A 22,519-nucleotide genomic window follows, 5' to 3' on the forward strand; every position below is an offset into this window, starting at 1 on the left:
CTCGTCCACATTTAACGTACTCACAGTATTTATTCAGCACTGAACATGCAGTAATTATTTGTTTGTGAAACATTAAACACATATGTTTTATTCCCCCTCTCTAGTCGGTCATGTTTATTGGTGATGAGTTCTTAAATGAGCACTCACTTTCTGTTTTACCAGCAAAAAGAAGCAATGAGCACTGTCAGTTGGGCTAGGTGTTGTGGTAGGAAAGCAGGCACAGTGAGCTCGGTGAACTCCATTTCCCAGAGTCCTTTGGGCTAATCAGCACCAACTATGCACACCTGCTGGGCCCTGTACTTAAGGCCATGAAAACAGCGGCCCTGCATCATACCTTTGTAGAGGGGTGACAGGAAGGAAGGAAGGAAGGAAGGAAGGAAGGAAGGAAGGAAGGAAGGAAGGAAGGAAGGAAGGAAGGAAGGAAGGAAGGAAGGAAGGAAGGAAGGAAGGAAGGAAGGAAGGAAGGAAGGAAGGAAGGAAGGAAGGAAGGAAGGAAGGGTCTGCAGTGCCTCACATTTGGGGTGATTATATAAATGCGCAAACTTGTTCATATTGCAGTTTCCATTTATTGAAACACCAGCACGCATTTGTATTCTACTCCATTCACTGCCCTCCTTTTCTGGTTCCTCCAGCCAGCATTCTGCACTTGGGTAGGGATGGAGATAGAGGGGCAAAATCCCCTCGGCACTGGGCTGTAAAGCAGGGGTTATAAAGTCATTCAGTGTTATTTTAAGGTCAGAATATATGGTGGACATATAAAAAGTGCAGAGGTCAATGCAGCTTGCAGACCACCAGGCTGCAGTAAATGGATGTGGGGTCCAGACCCTGTCTAACTTTGTAGGGCACTTATTGGAAGCTGGGGAATATTGAGCAAGCATGTACTTCCTCTCTCGGGCCATCTGGAGCATGTTTAAGGGCCGTCTGTTACGCAATACTGGCGATGTTGTGTGTACTCACAGCTGGTGAGGTGTTGAGTAAATGTAGAATTTGTTTTTTGTCCTGCACTAAATCTACACTCACAGATCATTCTGACATCTCAGAGCTGACAAAAACAATGCAAAGAATGACATAATAAAGCAATAAATTATAAGAGGCCATGCATTGCATATTTATGCGCATGATATATATATATATTTTTAAGTCTAGGCCTTAAGATTTCAAGTATTGTATCTAGGGTTTGTAGTTGCTGGGGTAAGATGTGGGAAAATGCCTACAGCTGTCATGCATTGCCCTGGTTTTGCTCTGTTTTCCTTTCCTATTGCTCCTGTTTTGGTTGTCATGGTTATTTCTTATTATGCATTCTTCTGTGTCTTTATGTTCTCATGTTCTATCTTGACATATTTTTCCACTCCTCAAGTTATGTTCCGATATTCAAGAACACTAACCCTTATACTGTTCTTGATCCACCCCAAATAACAAGGCTGACTAAATGATGAAAGTCCAATCATTTTGGAATCCTGAATTGAATCTTGGAAGATGACTTCTCAAGTTCTTTTTTTTTTTCATGTTTTTGATATATTGACACCGTCCATGTCCTTTCATGTTTCCTGCCCTGGCCATACTCTGCACCTGTGATGTATCAGTGGTCATGTGACAGACCTGTAAGCTGTTCCCTGTTTTCTTAATATGTAAAAGCCCTGTTTCAGTCTTGGCACTGTCACTCATTGTGTTATTGAATGAATAGCTTTCTGTCTCTGTAAACCTCCATGTTTGTTTATTTATTTATTTACAAAATACCATATTCACAATTGCATCCCATTGTCTCGCCTCAAACACATTAGAGCTGATATCTGCTGTAAACTTAGTCACTAATAAACAAATAAGAGTTGCTACTCTCATGTCTACTGTCTGTGAAGAGTGTGGTGGGTTCCCTCTGGGTGACTGTCTGTGAGGAGTGTCGTGTGTTCTCCCTGTGTCTGCGTGGGTTTCCTCCGGGTGACTGTCTGTGAGGAGTGTGGTGTGTTCTCCCTGTGTCTGCATGGCTTTGCTCCCGGTGACTGTCTGTGTGGAGTGTGGTGTGTTCTCCCTGTGTCTGCATGGGTTTCCTCTGGGTGACTGTCTGTGTGGAGTGTGGTGTGTTCTCCCTGTGTCTGCGTGGGTTTCCTCCGGGTGACTGTCTGTGAGGAGTGTGGTGTGTTCTCTCTGTGTCTGCGTGGGTTTCCTCTGGGTGACTGTGTGTGTGGAGTGTGGTGTGTTCTCACTGTGTCTGCGTGGGTTTCCTCCGGGTGACTGTCTGTGAGGAGTGTGGTGTGTTCTGTGTCTGCGTGGGTTTCCTCTGGGTGATTGTCTGTGAGGAGTGTGGTGTGTTCTCCCTGTGTCTGCATGGGTTTCCTCTGGGTGACTGTCTGTGAGGAGTGTGGTGTGTTCCTTGTCTGCGTGGGTTTCCTCTGGGTGACTGTCTGTGAGGAGTGTGGTGTGTTCTCGCTGTTTCTGCGTGGGTTTCCTCTGGGTGATTGTCTGTGAGGAGTGTGGTGTGTTCTCCCTGTGTCTGCATGGGTTTCCTCTGGGTGACTGTCTGTGAGGAGTGTGGTGTGTTCTCCCTGTGTCTGCGTGGGTTTGCTCCCGGTGACTGTCTGTGTGGAGTGTGGTGTGTTCTCCCTGTGTCTGCGCGGGTTTCCTCCGGGTGACTGTCTGTGAGGAATGGGGTGTGTTCTCCCTGTGTCTGCGTGGGTTTCCTCCGGGTGACTGTCTGTGTGGTGTGTTCTGCGTGTCTGCGTGGGTTTCCTCCGGGTGACTGTCTGTGAGGAGTGTGGTGTGTTCTCTCTGTGCCTGCGTGGGTTTCCTCCGGGTGACTGTCTGTGAGGAGTGTGGTGTGTTCTCTCTGTGCCTGCGTGGGTTTTCTCCGGGTGACTGTCTGTGAGGAGTGTGGTGTGTTCTCTCTGTGTCTGTGTGGGTTTCCTCTGGGTGACTGTCTGTGAGGAGTGCGGTGTGTTCTCCCTGTGTCTGCATGGGTTTCCTCTGGGTGACTGTCTGTGAGGAGTGCGGTGTGTTCTCCCTGTGTCTGCATGGGTTTGCTCCCGGTGACTGTCTGTGTGAAGTGTGGTGAGTTTTCCCTGTGTCTGCGTGGGTTTGCTCCCGGTGACTGTCTGTGTGGAGTGTGGTGTGTTCTCCCTGTGTCTGCGTGGGTTTCCTCCGGGTGACTGTCTGTGAGGAGTGTGGTGTGTTCTCTCTGTGCCTGCGTGGGTTTCCTCCGGGTGACTGTCTGTGAGGAGTGTGGTGTGTTCTCTCTGTGCCTGCGTGGGTTTTCTCCGGGTGACTGTCTGTGAGGAGTGTGGTGTGTTCTCTCTGTGTCTGTGTGGGTTTCCTCTGGGTGACTGTCTGTGAGGAGTGCGGTGTGTTCTCCCTGTGTCTGCATGGGTTTCCTCTGGGTGACTGTCTGTGAGGAGTGCGGTGTGTTCTCCCTGTGTCTGCATGGGTTTGCTCCCGGTGACTGTCTGTGTGGAGTGTGGTGAGTTCTCCCTGTGTCTGCGTGGGTTTGCTCCCGGTGACTGTCTGTGTGGAGTGTGGTGTGTTCTCCCTGTGTCGGCGTGGGTTTCCTCCGGGTGACTGTCTGTGAGGAGTGTGGTGTGTTCTCTTTGTCTGCGTGGGTTTCCTCCGGGTGACTGTCTGTGAGGAATGGGGTGTGTTCTCCCTGTGTCTGCGTGGGTTTCCTCCGGGTGACTGTCTGTGTGGTGTGTTCTCCGTGTCTGCGTGGGTTTCCTCCGGGTGACTGTCTGTGAGGAGTGTGGTGTGTTCTCTCTGTGCCTGCGTGGGTTTCCTCCGGGTGACTGTCTGTGAGGAGTGTGGTGTGTTCTCTCTGTGTCTGTGTGGATTTCCTCTGGGTGACTGTCTGTGTGGTGTGTTCTCCCTGTGTCTGCATGGGTTTCCTCTGGGTGACTGTCTGGGTGGAGTGTGGTGTGTTCTCCCTGTGTCTGCATGGGTTTGCTCCCGGTGACTGTCTGTGTGGAGTGTGGTGTGTTCTCCCTGTGTCTGCGTGGGTTTCCTCCGGGTGACTGTCTGGGTGGAGTGTGGTGTGTTCTCACTGTGTCTGCGTGGGTTTCCTCCGGGTGACTGTCTGTGAGGAGTGTGGTGTGTTCTGTGTCTGCGTGGGTTTCCTCTGGGTGACTGTCTGTGTGGAGTGTGGTGTGTTCTCCCTGTGTCTGCGTTGGTTTGCTCCCGGTGACTGTCTGTGAGGAGTGTGGTGTGTTCTCCCTGTGTCTGCATGGGTTTCCTCTGGGTGACTGTCTGTGTGGAGTGTGGTGTGTTCTCCCTGTGTCTGCGTGGGTTTCCTCCGGGTGACTGGGTGGAGTGTGGTGTGTTCTCGCTGTGTCTGCGTGGGTTTCCTCTGGGTGACTGTCTGTGAGGAGTGTGGTGTGTTCTCTCTGTGCCTGCGTGGGTTTCCTCCGGGTGACTGTCTGTGAGGAGTGTGGTGTGTTCTCTCTGTGTCTGTGTGGGTTTCCTCTGGGTGACTGTCTGTGTGGTGTGTTCTCCCTGTGTCGGCGTGGGTTTCCTCCGGGAGACTGTCTGTGAGGAGTGTGGTGTGTTCTCTTTGTCTGCGCGGGTTTCCTCCGGGTGACTGTCTGTGAGGAATGGGGTGTGCTCTCCCTGTGTCTGCGTGGGTTTCCTCCGGGTGACTGTCTGTGGTGTGTTCTCCGTGTCTGCGTGGGTTTCCTCCGGGTGACTGTCTGTGAGGAGTGTGGTGTGTTCTCTCTGTGTCTGCGTGGGTTTCCTCCGGGTGACTGTCTGTGAGGAGTGTGGTGTGTTCTCCCTGTTTCTGTGTGGGTTTCCTCCGGGTGACTGTCTGTGTGGAGTGTGGTGTGTTCTCCCTGTGTCCGCATGGGTTTCCTCCGGGTGCTCCAGTTTCCCCCCACAATCCCAACACACATGTGGCTGTGTGAACTTGTCCACTGGGGTGAGTGTGTGGGTGAATGGGTGAGTATGTGATGGACTGGGGCTCTGTAAAGGGTGGGATTTCTTGCTGTTGTTTTACTGCCTGGTGCTAAGTGATTTTGGTGAGGACCCACCACAATGGCTATTTAAAATAAACAAAGAAATGAAGAAATCAATGAAGACCCATAAAAATAGATATAGAATGGATCTGGTCCTGATTCTTCGAATCTGATTTTTGGGAACACGATGGCAGGGTCTCAGCACAGATTGTGGAAAGTAGTTTGGAGGCCGTGGTAACAACTTCAAGTCTAGTTTTCCACATTTCTCTCTAACCCTGAAATCTGTTTTGTGGGGTCAGTTTGTGCTGACCCATTTGTCTTCCATTTCCAAGAAGAAAAATCTTTTGGGATTTAGTGTAGAGTTAGGCTACGCTTCAATATCAAGGTGAAGAGCTCCGATTAGATTAGCCTTTCCCCTGATTAAATTAAAGGGTTTTGGCATGCTAGCAATATGTGCTAATCTGCTGAAACGACTGTGGCCCAGATATGAACTGAAAACACCTGCTTAGACGTGATTGCATCTAATGGCCAGGTATGTGGAAACACAAATGTGATTTGACTGCTTGTCTCCATGAATCCATATTCTCTCACAGCTCCGGGTTATTCCCAGTGACTGTCCAAAGAGAAGCTCAGTCTCCAACTGAAAACATACTCTAAAAGTCATTTCTAATCATGTAAGCACACTGGAGCATGGGTGCACCATAAAATGCTTATAAAATCCATTTAAGACAGTATTGTATTCATTGTAATATAGGGGGTGACGGACAGGTGACTCGTCCTGTTGATTTCTTTTATTTTTGTGTTTATTTTTTCATAAGCCTGGGACATAACAGATATTTAATATATTTGCTTTCCCTGTCCACAGATCATAGATGAGGAAGACACTCAGTTCATGGGCTCCTGTCTCCCGGCCGTCACAGAGAGCATCCCCAGGAGACGCACTCGGATTCAAGTGTTCTGGACAGCGCCCCCTACTGGCACGGGTTGTGTGGTTCTCAAGTTAGTGATTACTTGATTTCTCTAAACTAATGGCTAATGCTGAGATCCGACTGCATGGATTTAGCCAGATTATGACATGATTTGGTTGTGTCTGACAAATTTCTAATGGCACATTTCAAGTGGACCTTAAACAAATGAGTTGGTCCGTGTAGTCTGTGTCTACAGCAACCCAAAGAAAATCTAGCGTGTCCAAATATTTTGTATTTTTCCACCTAGCTAGAAGACATCTGTGACAAGTTCCATAATGTTGACCAATGAGAGGAGAGTACACTCTAATGCACATCTAAAAACATGGACAAAGGAAAGTGGAACACTGCTGAAATGTTCTTGAGGTGTAAACACATTACTTCATTCTCTGTGAAGAATAGACAGCGTTTACTGTATTCTTCCTGACACACAGAGTCAAGGCTTCAATTTTTTTCTTCTTCTTTTTCTTTTTAGGCATACCTCTGTAGCCATGCCTAATACTTTCTTGACCCCCACCCCTAAAATGACCTCTGCACTCACCCCAGAACGTGAACAATGATTGGTCGACGTCAAAAGTGGGTTGCCAGTCTTCTGACCAAAATAAAGCACAAATGTATGGCACTACTATTGCCAAATCTGTCATAGTCACCATTGTTAAAGACAAAAATATTGTGTAGTTTAATCCCGACATAAGGCAGAGTTATTCAAAATTTCTTCTCTTTGCTGCTCATGTGAACAGAGCACATGTCCATTTCTTGGACATGTAAATATAATTAATACATTTGACTGTGAAAGTAACTAAATATCACACAATGAACAGTTTTAAGACAGGGTCATTTATCATTTATTTATTTATTTATTTTTTTGCAATCTCATATCTCACCCCTGTGAAGGACTGGTGCCCCCACCAGGGTGTGATCCCGCCTTGTGCCCAATGATTCCGGGTAGGCTCCGGACCCACCGCGACCGGAGATGTGAAAAATAAGGAGTGTGGTGTGTTCTCCCTGTGTCTGCGTGGGTTTCCTCTGGGTGACTGTCTGTGAGGAGTGTGGTGTGTTCTCCCTGTGTCTGCGTAGGTTTCCTCTGGGTGACTGTCTGTGAGGAGTGTGGTGTGTTCTCCATGTCCGCGTGGGTTTCCTCCGGGTGACTGTCTGTGAGGAGTGTGGTGTGTTCTACCTGTGTCCGCGTGGGTTTCCTCCAGGTCACTTTCTGTGAGGAGTGTGGTGTGTTCTCCCTGTGTCCGCGTGGGTTTCCTCCGGGTGACTGTCTGTGAGGAGTGTGGTGTGTTCTCCCTGTGTCCGCGTGGGTTTCCTCCGGGTGACTGTCTGTGAGGAGTGTGGTGTGTTCTCCCTGTGTCCGCATGGGTTTCCTCCAGGTTACTGTCTGTGAGGAGTGGGGTGTGTTCTCCCTGTGTCTGCGTAGGTTTCCTCCGGGTGACTGTCTGTGAGGAGTGTGGTGTGTTCTCCGTGTCCGTGTGGGTTTCCTCCGGGTGACTGTCTGTGAGGAGTGTGGTGTGTTCTCCCTGTGTCTGTGTGGGTTTGCGCCCGGTGACTCTGAGGAGTGTGGTGTGTTCTCTCTGTGTCTGCGTGGGTTTCCTCCGGGTGACTGTCTGTGAGGAGTGTGGTGTGTTCTCCCTATGTCTGCATGGGTTTCCTCCGGGTGACTGTCTGTGAGGAGTGTGGTGTGTTCTCCCTGTCTCTGCGTGGGTTTCCTCCGGGTGACTGTCTGTGAGGAGTGTGGTGTGTTCTCCCTGTGTCTGCGTGGGTTTCCTCCGGGTGACTGTCTGTAAGGAGTGTGGTGTGTTCTCCCTGTGTCCGCATGGGTTTCCTCCGGGTGACTGTCTGTGAGGAATGTGGTGTGCTCTCCCTGTGTCCGCATGGGTTTCCTCCGGGTGACTGTGGAGTGTGGTGTGTTCTCCCTGTGTCCGCATGGGTTTCCTCCAGGTTACTGTCTGTGAGGAGTGGGGTGTGTTCTCCCTGTGTCTGCGTAGGTTTCCTCCGGGTGACTGTCTGTGAGGAGTGTGGTGTGTTCTCCGTGTCCGTGTGGGTTTCCTCCGGGTGACTGTCTGTGAGGAGTGTGGTGTGTTCTCCCTGTGTCTGTGTGGGTTTGCGCCCGGTGACTCTGAGGAGTGTGGTGTGTTCTCTCTGTGTCTGCGTGGGTTTCCTCCGGGTGACTGTCTGTGAGGAGTGTGGTGTGTTCTCCCTATGTCTGCATGGGTTTCCTCCGGGTGACTGTCTGTGAGGAGTGTGGTGTGTTCTCCCTGTCTCTGCGTGGGTTTCCTCCGGGTGACTGTCTGTGAGGAGTGTGGTGTGTTCTCCCTGTGTCTGCGTGGGTTTCCTCCGGGTGACTGTCTGTAAGGAGTGTGGTGTGTTCTCCCTGTGTCCGCATGGGTTTCCTCCGGGTGACTGTCTGTGAGGAATGTGGTGTGCTCTCCCTGTGTCCGCATGGGTTTCCTCCGGGTGACTGTGGAGTGTGGTGTGTTCTCCCTGTGTCCGCATGGGTTTCCTTCAGGTGACTGTCTGTGAGGAGTGTGGTGTGTTCTCCCTGTGTCCGCGTGGGTTTCCTCCGTGTGACTGTCTGTGAGGAGTGTGGTGTGTTCTCCCTGTGTCTGTGTGGGTTTCCTCCGGGTGACTGTCTGTGAGGAGTGTGGTGTGTTCTCCCTGTGTCTGTGTGGGTTTCCTTCGGGTGACTGTCTGTGAGGAGTGTGGTGTGTTCTCCCTGTGTCTGCGTGGGTTTCCTCCGGGTGACTGTCTGTGAGGAGTGGGGTGTGTTCTCCCTGTGTCCGCGTGGGTTTCCTCCGGGTGACTGTCTGTGAGGAGTGTGGTGTGTTCTCCCTGTGTCCGCATAGGTTTCCTCCGTGTGCCTGTCTGTGAGGAGTGTGGTGTGTTCTCCCTGTGTCTGTGTGGGTTTCCTCCGTGTGACTGTCTGTGAGGAGTGTGGTGTGTTCTCTCTGTGTCTGTGTGGGTTTCCTCCGGGTGACTGTCTGTGAGGAGTGGGGTGTGTTCTCCGTGTCTGCGTGGGTTTCCTTCGGGTGACTGTCTGTGAGGAGTGTGGTGTGCTCTTCCTGTGTCCGCATGGGTTTCCTCCGGGTGACTGTGAGGAGTGGGGTGTGTTCTCCCTGTGTCTGCGTGGGTTTTCTCCGGGTGACTGTCTGTGAGGAGTGTGGTGTGTTCTCCCTGTGTCACACATTGGTAGGTGGATTGGCGAATCAAAATTGTCTGTGAGTGTGTGTTGCCCTGTGAAGGACTCCTACCATGCGCCCAATGATTCCAGGTATGCTCTGGACACACCGCGACCCTGAACTGGATAAGCACTTACAGATAATGACTGAATGAATGAAAAATTAATAGATTGAAGAATGGAGGGTAGTTCACACACTTCTGTCACTTTTAAGTGTGTGTTAGTTTGATATATTACATTAATACCTGCCAAAGGGTTGTAGACCCCTCTTCTAATGAGTTCTTATTGCGTCTTTCAGGGTGTGCTTAATACAGGTGTTCATTTTGTACAATCACAGTTAAAAATAAATAAATAAACAACATAGAGCAATTAAATGAGAATTTGTGAAGTAGCTGCCCATGAGCCAATAGACACCGTGCCTAATGCCAAGCCCCAACTAGAGGGGTACATTTAACCCTCCCCCCACCATCTTTGGCAATTGGAGGCAGTGGAACTGGAATTTCAAGAGTGATGGAGCTCTATCCAGTACCTCTGGGATGAGTTGGTGTTTGTGATTCAACATCAGAATGTGACCTCTGACATGTAGGATTCATTGCTGAATGCTGTCATATTCTCAGTGTTTTTCACTTTCTGTCTGAGCACACGTCTCCATTTCTCTCCCACTAACACTTACACACACACACACACACTTATACTTTACTGAGTGATTAGTGAGAAGGCCAGGTGAATCAAGCCTTAATGAGATATCTCACAGACCCCCGAAATTTTAAATAGGAAGTTCAAGAGCCATTAATTCAGCCGAATGCAGCTGAGCTGTGGAGTGACTTCTCTGTGAGAGCTGATCCAGGAGTGAGATTAAACTGATGCACAGACAATGTAGAACCATCCTCCTGTTTCATTTATAGCAATTATCTCTTCCACACTCTGAATCTCTTTTTCCGGCCAAAGATTTGTTAGCGAGTCAGTGAATTCTCTAACATCTGCGAATGACCTCCTTGTTTCTACACTCATCGTAGCCCCTGTGTCCAGAGGAGCACTTTGTAGTTCTACAATTAAACTGTAGTCTAGCGGTACTTCTTTTGGCCACCTCTCATCTTGTCCTTCAATGGTCAGAGCTCCCACAGGACCCCTACAGAGCAGGTATGATTTGGGTGGTGGATCATTCTCAGCGCTGCAGTGGTGTAATAGTGTGTTGTGCTGGTATGAATGGATCAGACGCAGAAGTGCTGCTCGAGTTTTCAAACACTGTGTCCATTCACTGTCTACTCTTTTAGACACACCTACATGCACAGTTTGTGTTGGTCGTCCTCTTAGTCCTTTAAAAGTCCGTTAAAAGTTGTTGGACTCTTCTCAGTTCAGCAGTGACACTGAGGGGTTTAAGAACTCCAGCAGCACTGCTGTGTCCATCCACTCGTACCAGCATAACACACCACCACCCCATCAAGGTCACAGTGAATGATTCACTACCCCAAATCATACCTTCTGTCTGGTGGTCCTAACCGTTTTAAAGCTTAGATTGAAAGGGGGTTAAAAGTAAGCAGAGTGGCAGGTGGAAACATAACCCTGTTTTAAAGGGTTAATACTCCCACTGCCTCTGCCAGCTTCTAGCTGTGTGTGAGTTTCTTCGGAACGCTCTGGCACTCAGAAACATCTGCTGTGTTAAGGCGGCTCTCGGTGTTGGCACAGTAGGGTCAGAGAGGCGGGATCTCCTCAGCTCCGGGCCCAGTGCCAGCTGAGAGCATGAAATATGCCTGGCAGCTCCTGGCAGCCAACATCAAATAAAAGTCCAATTACTTCTGGGAGGTGCCCAGCTCTTCTCCTGCGAGGGGCTGTCAGTAATCTATATGTCTTACGGCAGTGGAGGGAGATGCTGATTGGAGAGGATTTCAGCTCTGCTGTTTGTTGTCACTGACCAAAAGACCGTGATAGACTGGAGACCACAGGTCAGATCAGTTTCCTGACTGAGTGCCATTGGTTCACAGGTGTGTTCTGTGGTGTAGTAAAACTCGTGGCTGTTGTATGGATGTGGGTTAATGTCTGAATTTAATAGAGCTTATGATTTATTTAAAAAGGCCCTGAGAAGGCCTGGCGCCCCCTCCAGGGTGTGTTCCGACCTTGCATCCAGTGATTCCATGTAGACTCCAGACCCACCGTGACCCTGAACTGGATAAAGGTTACAGACAATGAATGAATGATGGATAGATTGGACCAACACAGAGCAGATTTGGGTGGCGGATCATACTGAGAGCTGACACTGACGTGGTGGTTGTGGTCTGTTGGTGTGTCAGGTGGATCAGACACAGCAGTGCTGCTGGAGTTTTCAAACCCCTCAGTGTCACTGTTCCCCAACCAAAAATATAAAGCCCACAGCGTCCTGTGTCTACTGAAGGACTAGAGGACGAACAACACAATGTGTGCAGCAGCAGATGAGCTATTTTCTCTGACTTTACAAAGTGAACCATTGAGGTAGGCGTGTCTAAAATAGATGCCAGTGATTGGGCACAGTGTAAGCATTTGGAAAACGAAGCCTACAAACCCAGCAGGAGGTCTGATGTCCAGAAGCAAGTTGGGAACTGTGGTGAAAATCTTTTATGCAGGTCAAATTTGACCTCTGCTGTCATGCATGAGGTGCTGAACAGAAGAGATTTAGCCTCCAGACAGATGAATAAGCTGCTGTCAATGCAGCAAGTGTTTGAGTGGATGGTGGTCTTGGGTGGGATCTGGTCTGTAGAGTCATGTTTACACAGCAGAGGAGACGGAAAATGGTAAAATAAATAGTCCCCTTTTATTAGAAGGCTGCTTAGATCATTCAGAGCACACAGATTGTGGGTCATGCTGAATGCTGAACATGCTGGAGTCAATTGAAAGCGTCTGACTGTAAACGGACATATGTACCGTAGGATTTAGTCTGTCGATTGTGCATACAGCGATGGGATAAGTGACTGGAGAAAAGAAGCATGCTGCGTTTTGTTTTCATCAAAAGGGGGGCCACATTTAAGGCCATTATATCAACACTTTGTAACAGAGCCAGCATTCATTTTCAGCATATTGTGCTATTAGGTTTACATGTGTAATGTATAATTTCAATTTAATAAATCTAACATTCTCCTTTTGTCATTTTATGGTTAAAAAACTACTAAAAATTATTTTAAACATTATCATAAATATTAATACACTTCATTAAAATTAAAATCACCATCTTTAAATTCATTCATTCATTCATTATCTGTAACCGCTTATCCAATTCAGGGTCGCGGTGGGTCCAGAGCCTACCTGGAATCATTGGGCGCAAGGCGGGAATACACCCTGGAGGGGGCGCCAGTCCTTCACAGTGCAACACACACTCACACCTACGGACACTTTTGAGTAACCAATCCACCTACCAACGTGTGTTTTTGGACTGTGGGAGGAAACCGGAGCACCCGGAGGAAACCCACACAGACACAGGGAGAACACACCACACTCCTCACAGACAGTCACCCGGAGAGGGAACCGAACCCACAACCTCCAGGCCCCTGGAGCTGTGTGACTGCAACACTACCTGCTGCGCCACCGTGCCGCCCCGTCTTTATATTGTTTTAACCAAAATTCACATGTACTTTAGGATCCAATATTATACCCAAGAAAAGAAGAAAAAGTTTTTTCTTGATGGAACTCATGCTCATGGTGAATTAAATCTTCTTGCCTGCTATTCATTCATTGTCAGTAAGCACTTATCCATTTCAGGGTCACGGTGCGTCTGGAGCCTACCTGTGCGTGTGTGTCATCATGTGAAGGACTGGCGCCCCCTCCAGGGTGTATTCCTGCATTGCGCCCAGTGATTCAGGGTAGGCTCTGGACCCACCAGGACCCTGAACTGGATAAGCGCTTACAGACAATGTATGAATGAATGAATATTTTTGTACACATAACAGTTACCATAAAATCACAAGAGCAGGAAATTATCTGAATTTTGAATTACAGTTATACGTTACACAATTAATCAATAAAATATTACCTTTCACACCTTAAACCACAGATGGTGTAGCCATCCCTCTTCTCGATCATCAGTGAGCTTTGGGCCCCCCATGACCATGTCACTGGTTCACATGTTGAACCATAATGAAATAAAACAGTAAATGTATTCATATGATTTACACCATACCTTTCTTGACCTCCTGATACAGGCATTGTGTAGATTTGAGTCTGTACATTTACAAAATGCAGGAACTGTTTATCTACTCCTATATTACTGTAATACATGGCTACAACACTGATCCACAACAAACTGTAATTTGTGACTCAGAGCATATCAGTTTGTTTCCCTCTAACTCTAACAGCAGCATTACTGTTTACTATCTACAATTTGGGCAGCTACTTTAAATCCATTTAAGATGAAGCATTGTTTATCTTTGAGTATGAAAGTGAAGTACATTGCTGTTTGTTTTGCATGTTACCCTGTAATTTAGACAAATGGAAAAGAAAATAGCTTTAGAAATGGAATACAGATATGTAAATACGAGTCTTTTTCTCAGCGAGACAGCCATTTTGTTTTCACTCTGGTTCTATCACTGTAATGTAAGGACTCTGCGCATAGCAAACCGCAACAGTTTAATTTTCTTACACTCTGGACAACAGCTTGTCCGTTTGGGCAGTGAATTGATTTGTCTTACACGCATTTAAGTAAAATTATATTTTACTTTGCACACAAAATGGAGGCTGGTTACGCCTTGGCGATATTCATCTCCCAACAAATAGCATCAGAAATGGGATTCAAATAGAGTTACTTTATTAAAGTGCTATGTGAATGTGAGTACACACCTGTTTTTCTCAGTAAGACCGCCATCGTTTTCCGTGTGTAGCTCTATAAAAAGTGATGCGTGTGTGTGGTGCTGCCCTGTGGGCAGCGTGAGATGGACAGCTCTACTCAGTTGCGTGTCATATCACTGACTGACAGCGCTTCGCAGCTCTGCTGGGACACAGTGCTGGACTGCATTAGTATTCAGTGGAGATGCTGGGAGAGTGGAGGTGTGGAGTGGGGTTGATGTGATGCTGCTCTTAGCCTCCAGGGCTGTTTCAGACTGGCTACTTCTGGTCGATGTTGAAGGTTTTTAGTGGCGTCTTCCTTTTATACAGATAGAAATCCAGCTTTCAGGAAATGTGGTGTATCTGAGTGGGGCCATGAAAAGTACGAAACAGTGCCGTGTCCTCCCACAAAAGCATGGCTGAAGTGCTTTTGAGAAAGGCACCTGACACCCACTGGACTCAGAGTTGGCTGCCAGCCACGTGTGAGTGGGTGCGGTGGTTTCCTACACTCCTCCAAAGGTTATATAGTGCAGTTTCTGCAGTGCTGAGCCTAGAGCAACAATGGCAGTGGCTATATTCTCCCTATTACAGGTCATTGATTTTGATGTGGTCATTTTAAAAATTATAAAAAAGTAAAAATATAACGTAGTGTTCCTTTAAACAATGCATTTGATTTTTGTAAAGCCTTTAATACCCAAGCTTACATTTAACATAATAATGGCATACCAATCAGTGTCAGGTTTTAAAAATAGAATGTTCTAGTAGCAGCAGCTTCAAGATAATGATAGCACTGTCACATCAGTTGTGAAGGATGTTAATAAGGGAAATGACACAGAAACCGATCCGTCTATGTAAAGTGAAGCAGTCCTTTACTGGTTTTCTAGATGCAGCCCCTAAAGGAGCAATCATTCAATTTCCGACTGATTTTTCATCACTGTATTACAGCCATTATACTGACAGCCACATTGATGTATCATTGATTTTGTACTAAACCTCATAGATATAGCTGCCCTCATATGTTTATGGGTTCTTGTTTAGAGACCACAAAGCAAAGTGGTCTAATAATCATGGTCATAAATTTATTCTGATTCATTTTGCCGGTTAAAAATGACTGTGCTATTTTTAAAGGTGTTAATGTACAGTAGGTGTGGGAGATATTGTGTTGTATATTTCTGAGACTGGAGAAAATGGAGAGGAAAGAGCACTCTCACTACTCCAGCTAACAGCAGAGCGTCTGTGCACATGATGGAGGTGTTTAGTCTCAGATAAAAAGGGGCTAGGCAGTGAATGGAGACACGGATAAGTGGGACATAAACTTTGTGTCTTCTCCACAGGGCCAGCATCGTACAGAAGAAGATCATTTACTTCCAGGAAGAAGGCTCTCTCACTTGGAGGTTCTGTGAGAGAGGTAATTGCAAAATTGTTTCTCAGCTCTGCAATTAGGAGCTTATCATTGCATTGTTTGTCCAATTTGCACCGTGTAATTTCCTTTCAGAATGGTTCTGTATCTGTACTTTCTTTCATTCGTTGTTTTTTCTTTCCTTTTTTTTTTCTTTCTATGTTTCTGTTTTAATTGTAGCTTTTTGCAATGGCTGCATACAAATGAGCACATCAGTGTTTAAGTTTTTTTCTTTCATTTTTTCATTATACTTTTATTATACCCTCTTTAAAATGTTCTTCAAGGGTTCTTCAATCAAGACAATGGTTCTGGAACACTCAAGTGACCATATGCATTGCTTAAATGATTATATGCATCAGGAAAGGTTCCCTTTAGACAGAGGACAATGTATTTTGTAAATGGTTTTATGTTGAATATTTTTGACAAAATAAATTTATTTATTTATTTATTTATTAAATCACAATATAACATTTTTTCAATTACAATGGTATGATTTAAAATTATTAAACACATTTTCAATATTTTAGTGTGTACAGTGGAACCTCTACTTACGAACTTGATCCATTCCGTGACCCGGTTCGTAAGTAGAAAAGTTCGTTTCTCGAGTCAATTTTCCCCATTTAAAATAATGGAAAAGCAAATTAGTTAAAAAAAAAATACATGTAGCATTACTAAAAATAAAAGAGAAATACAGTGGTAACAGTAATAAACGACTGGCTGGAGGAGTAACACAGGCACTGGCTGTATGACGGGAGGTGGGGGGTGGGTGGAATAACGGAGAGTAGACAGGTGAATGTGGGGAGACGAAGCGTAGATACGGCTTAACTTAGCACGAATTTCGATGTCTGCTATTTACACTAATGCTAAATTGCTAAAACTACAATTTGCTAATCTTAAAAGCTCACTCAAGTCTGGGTGCGCTGGGAGACTTGTCTTTTGGGGTCAGTGGCCATTTTCAGCCGCCGGCTCGGCGGAGGCTCGGGTTCGTTTCTAGAGTCATGGTTCGTTGGTGGAGGCAAAAAAATATTCAAATGCCCGGTTCATATCTTGGAAAGTTCGTTAGTATAGGCGTTCGTAAGTAGAGGTTCCACTGTATTATTTACACCATCTGTTACTGGCTGACGGTCATTAGAGGGCCCTGCTGTCAGTTCAGCACACTCTGTTTAAAATTTAGTTTAAAAATATTAACATTGACAAAGCCAATAAGTTTGTTTGATGGTGATGTCATGTTTCTTGTTCATTCTTGGAAGTTTTTTTCAGTGAATTTTACACTGTTCATATCGATATCGGAATTATATCGTATCGATCAAAACTAAGAAATATATTGTGATATAAATTTTGGCCGTATCGTGCAGCCTTAGCCTGAAGAAACTTTCAACTTTCAATCTGTGATTCTAGATGGAACCATTGTCTTTACTGAAGAACCCAGTAAGAACCATGTTTTTAAGAGTGTAGCCAATTTAATATACTGTGTGTTTGTGTTTCAGACCCTCTTGCAACTACAGAAACGCCCCTAGCTGACTGCTGTGCTTGTGGAACAGCCAAGTACCGGCTCACTTTCTATGGGAACTGGTCTGAGAAGGTGCATCCCAAAGACTACCCCAGTGAGTAACAGCCCACCCTGAATTTTGCAGAATGTGGCAGTCATCTTGATTCTCAGAATGTTGGAGAAGTAGTTAGAAGCTGTTCTGTTCAGGCCACTGGAGTTCGTCTACACACAAACCCAGTCAGAATGCACCTTTACAGACCTCAGGTTGCACACAAGGGAACAAGAAAGAGACTTAATCAAACTGTCAGCAAAGTTGGAAGTATATACTGTGCGGATGTTTTAGGCACCTGAGAAAATGAGATGTAAAAAGCTGTTTAGTTGAGTAGTAAGAGTTTATTTCCTGGAGGTTGTGGGTTCAAGTCCCACTCCTGGTGACTGTCTGTGAGGAGTGTGGTGTGTTCTTCCTGTGCCTGTGTAGGTTTCCTCCGGGTGACTGTCTGTGAGGAGTGTGGTGTGTCCTCCCTGTGTCTGTGTGGGTTTCCTCCGAGTTACTGTCTGTGAGGAGTGTGATGTGTTCTCCCTGTGTCTGCGTGGGTTTCCTCCTGGTGACTGTCTGTGAGGAGTGTGGTGTGTTCTCCCTGTGTCTGCGTGGGTTTCCTTCTGGTGACTGCCTGTGAGGAGTGTGGTGTGTTCTCCCTGTGTCTGTGTGGGTTTCCTCCGAGTTACTGTCTGTGAGGAGTGTGGTGTGTTCTCCCTGTGTCTGTGTGGGTTTCCACCGAGTTACTGTCTGTGAGGAGTGTGGTGTGTTCTCCCTGTGTCTGTGTGGGTTTCCTCCGAGTTACTGTCTGTGAGGAGTGTGGTGTGTTCTCTCTGTGTCTGCGTGGGTTTCCTCCGGGTGACTGTCTGTGAGGAGTGTGGTGTGTTCTCCCTGTGTCTGTCTGTGAGGAGTGTGGTGTTTTCTCCCTGTGTCTGCGTGGGTTTCCTCCGGGTGACTGTCTGTGTGGAGTGTGGTGTGTTCTCCCTGCGTCTGCTTGGATTTCCTCCCACTCTCCAAAAAAAAACACACGTAAGATTGGCGACTCAAAAGTGTCCTTGGGTGTGAATGTGCTTAAGGCCGTCTCCACAGGTTTCCACATATTTTTAAAAACTGAGGTATTCCTTTGCAATAAAAAAAAAATCAGCATTTAAAAAAAATCCACATGCACGAGGGCACAAAATGATTCAAATATCTTTGTTCTTTGTTTTTTTTTTAGCTCTTTCACATTCCTTTCTATTTCTCTCTCTCTCTCTTCCTATGTATGTGTCATCATCTCTATCCTTAAACCTGCAAAAGGAAACAGCATGACTATTTGAACATGGTCTGTAAACAGAAATCCATGGCTTATTGTGTGATATCAGCATTTTTTAAAAGCTCTGTTTTGCCTGTAAACACTGAAAAAATTTTCAAATAGCTCCATCTCAAATAGTATTTTTGAAAACCACCATTTTTAAAAACAATCCTTATCCGTGCGGAAGGGACCTAACACTTTTGCACAGTGCTGTAATTGTCTAAATGTCTTTGTCTTCACAGAAACTAAAGGGTCTAGCCCAAGTATTGACAAACAGCTCCAGACCATTATCGCTCCTCCACCAACGTTCACCACCGCTGTGTATTCTATTCACAACATACAGGAATTTAACAAACAGACCGATGACAGAGGTGGTGTCCTTTGACAGTCATTGAGCTCTTGAGTTTGACCCATGTTAAGTGTTTTTCTGTGGACACTGCATGGATTTTTGCTTGAGTTTAAACCCCTGCTAGCAACGGGTGAAACATGGTCATTAAGAAGGGTGTCCAAATACATTTGGCCTTGAGTTTTAATGAAATGATTTGGCTGTATTATCACATAAGCAGCAGTGTGACACTTCCCTTGTGTGTGTGTGTAAGTTTGTGTGTGAGAGAGAGTGTGTGTAACTGTGACAAGAAGAAGCTTCTCTCTTTGTCTCTCTGAGTCTCTCTGCCTGTTTAATGTGAGAGACAGGCTTCATTACCAGTGTGCGTGTCTGAAAGCATACAGTCAGTTATTTACTGAGGACAGGACAGCAGCTGGGGCCCTAATCATTTACCAAACTGGAGAAAGAGGAGAGATCCTGTCAGAGAGAGACTGGGGGGGGGGGTGGGGGGGGCGTGCGCTGAGAGGTCACCTACCAAGGCTTTCAGAAGCAGACACTGAAGAATCCTCCTCTATCTGCGCAGAGCAATAGCAGCATTTGCACTATTCTAGTCTATTGGTCTACTCAGCTTTCCTTGTTTTTGTCTTATTTTTGGAGTAGTATTCACAACAAATCCATTCCACATTAGCACTCAGTGGTCATTAATAAATCCTAAAGGCATTTGGGCAATTGTCTGTAAAGCTGCTTTGGTCAGTTTTGATGTAACTTCACCTCAATGCAGTCACCTTTGACGTATCTGTAGGTCTGCATTTATATGGACCCCTGGTGTCAATCACAGACCAACACAATGCAACACCGGAGCAGCTTCACATGAGCCTAGAGCTACCACAATATAACTTAGTCTTGGAATCAACCATAAATCATCCTGGGGGTTCGCTGGTCTGCTTTGCGCTACCGCAGAACTAGCCCCCTGGATTCTGAACATGTGGGCAGGTTCCAGGTTTAGGTTTAAAGGCAAGGCCCCCTGTTCCTCCTGCTTGGATTTTCTCCTCGCCAGGTGTTTCCCACTTTTAGGTTTCTGAGTTTTCACAGTTCCTCAGTTAATTGGGGGCTGAATCTGTCGTAGCGCAAGCACCCACCGGTGCCCAGCAATCCATGACATTCACACCGCTCCAGGGGCCTGGGGTTGTGGGTTCAAGCCCCACTCTGAGTGACTGTGTGAGGAGTTTGGTGTGTTCTCTCTGTGTCCCCATTGGTTTTCTCCCATGATTCAAAAACACGTTGGTAGGTGGATTGGCGACTCATAATTATCCGTAGGTGTGATTGAGTGTGTGAGTGAATGTGTGAGTGTGTGTCACCCTCCGAATGACCGGTGCCCCTCCAGGAACTGGACAGGCGCCTACAGACAATGGATGTATGGATGGATGGATGGATGATAATGTTGTATCCTTCTCCTGTAAAGTTATGATTTCAAGAAAATGATTTTTTTCCTCAAGACAGCTGTGAAATGAAACCTGCTGGAGTTCACTCCAGTCTCTGCTGCATCACTGACCGCTGTGCTTTTTCCTAAAGGGCGTGCCAATCACTGGTCAGCTTTGATCGGAGCCTCTCACTCCAAGAACTACATGCTGTGGGAATACGGGGGGTTCGCCAGCGAGGGGGTCCGCCAAGTGGCTGAGTTCGGCTCTCCTGTAAAGATGGAAGAGGAGATACGCCAAAAGGTAGACTCTGAATTTCCTCCACACTGACATTTGTAGCTGAGTGGGCAGGAGATGTATGAAATAAGTCTACGTTAAAGGCCAAGTCACACATTTTCCAGGGTCTCGCTAATGAAGCTGGAGATGAAACTTCAGTAAAAGCCAGTGTTCCAGCCTCAGAGCCTCCATTAAACCATGGAACTCATTGTTATTCAGTGCCTACAGTGAATTATTTTTGAACTATTATCAGGTTAATATATAACATATAGTAACTTTTAATAGGTTTGGAATGACTTACAATGTAAAACTGCTTTTAGATGCAAATCACCTCATGGAAGTGGCTTATAGCTCATTCACTCACTCACTCAAAGCACTATGGTGGTATCCTACCCTTCTCCAAAAGTTACATAGTGCAGTTTCTGCAGTGCTGAGCCCAGATTAGCAATGACAGAGGTTCTCTTCTCCCTATTACAGGTCAGTAAAACATCACAATGATTTTGAAGTAATTAATATATTAATGTAAACATACTATGTAGTGTGCCTTTAAGAGGGGGAGGTTGGGGTTGACTGAACAATCCTGGCTTATGCAATGGCAATTCAAATTCAGGAACTAATGGCTAAAGGTATTTTAGATGTCCTGGATCAGCGTGTGGTCTTCCTGCAAGAAACTGTAATACAATTACTAAAGAGAGGACCTGAAATCTGGACCCACCGACAGGTCATTAGAGTTGAAGTGTTTAAAAGCTTGCATCTTCTGTGAACCCGGGTCTCTTTGTTTATGCTGTTTCGTTTTTTATCGGCCCACTGCAATCTCACCCGGCGCCTCATTAGCATTCTTATTGCTGTTATTCTGTCAAAGCTGCTTTGGTCAACACTTCGATTCTTAATGCCACCCCCCTCCCACCACCACCTCCCACCCTACAAACTCCTAGACCTCGGAAACAGCGAGTCAGAGTTTGATCAGTTATAAGAGAGGCGGGGGTTTGCTTTGCATCTTAATTAGTCCCATTAGTCAGTAGGAGCCAATCTTGGCCAGCGCTTTAATTTCATGTTAATTTCCTCCCAATTGAAAGGAGAGGCAGCAGCGGCGAGGCAGACGGAGGGAGATGAGATCCAGAAGGTCAGCAAGCAGCCGCCAGACCTAGCATAGCGTTAACACCACGACAAGGGACAGCATTTTAAAGGTCACTCAGAAAAGGTTCATCCCCTACATGTTCCCATTTGTCTTTTAACACAATTCCAGGCGTGGGTGGACTGCCAATGTCGGGTCTCCACATGTCTCTGTCCGATGGCGGAGGGGTCGTTTCAGCTTCGAGATGATGGACCTTCTGCTGTGTCAGTTCTGGTGACCAGCGCTTGTTCCGTCAGTGCTCCCTGTCCAATTTCATTTAGCTAAAAAGCTGATTTTTTTTTTGTCCTGGAACAATAACTGATCAAGTCTTTGGACACCTGCTCATTTGTCCCATTCCTACTGTACACACTATATACTGGAACATTGCTGTGAGAATTTGATTCAGGACCCCCACAGGACCATCACAGAGCAGGTATGAAACGCACAAACACGTGCACCATTGCGCATTGACGTCTACAGCTGTGTTTGTGAGCTTTCGATCCCTCTACGTAGCAGGTGACACTGAGCCTGGTGAACCAAGGTCCATAAGTGGGAGCTCTAGAGCGTTGTTTATCGGTCAGTGCTTCATGTATTGATTTGAATGCCTGTGTCATAGCGAGTACACCTCATATGGGCTGAGGAAGTGGTGACCATGCAGGACGAATTAGAATTTAGAATTTGAAGATTGTTGATGAGGATTGATGGCAGATGGCCTCTCATTGTATCAGATGATATCATATTTAACCCTCTGCTCCGGCGTTGGTTAAGAGTTTGATTTGTGTGGGTGGGCTGCTGCTTTCGGCCTCAATCATCTTCATTGATCCATGCTCTCGACCCCCCCCGAGCTGGTGCTGGTGGTCTCATACATCAGTTTGTCATATCTTTCAGGGCGCTGTCGTCCATCCGTCATACTCTCTATCAAGGTTGGTTTTGATTTTTTTTTTTTTCCATCCCGTCTCGTCCATTTGTCACAGGGCTGTTTTTTTGTTCTTGACGCCCGGGGGGGCTTTTTCCACTTGCTTGGATTCGATATCGATGCTGTTGGTTGGTTTCCTTTGACACCACCATTTGTCTTGGAAGGCTGTGAACACAGCTCTCGGCTGATGAATAATGGATCCAGACAAACAGAAAAACGCAGCTAGATTCTGCCGTTGGTTAGCGTGATGGCTCTCTGTCTTTGAAGGGCAGCAATTGCTTAGCAATTGCTTGGACAGGCCGAGTCTTAAGCGTCCCTCCCTATGATTTCTGACGGCTTACCGTTTTCACTTAGTTCATTCTCTTCTCTGTTCTCATTTACACTGTTTTTACTCT

General features: G+C 46.4%; 1 protein-coding gene across 1 annotated transcript in view; it reads left to right on the plus strand.

Annotated features, from left to right (window-relative positions):
- spon1b (spondin 1b) overlaps positions 1–22,519 on the plus strand; it is a 115,777-nt gene that overhangs the window by 12,766 nt on the left and 80,492 nt on the right. The window contains exons 3-6 of the mRNA XM_066649442.1: positions 5,794–5,927; positions 15,194–15,267; positions 16,746–16,862; positions 19,973–20,121. Of these exons, the coding sequence (XP_066505539.1) occupies positions 5,794–5,927; positions 15,194–15,267; positions 16,746–16,862; positions 19,973–20,121 (474 nt within the window). The remainder of the gene's footprint in view (positions 1–5,793; positions 5,928–15,193; positions 15,268–16,745; positions 16,863–19,972; positions 20,122–22,519) is intronic.

This window comes from Hoplias malabaricus, chromosome 17, assembly GCF_029633855.1.
Source record: "Hoplias malabaricus isolate fHopMal1 chromosome 17, fHopMal1.hap1, whole genome shotgun sequence".
Classification (NCBI taxonomy): Eukaryota; Metazoa; Chordata; class Actinopteri; order Characiformes; family Erythrinidae; genus Hoplias; species Hoplias malabaricus.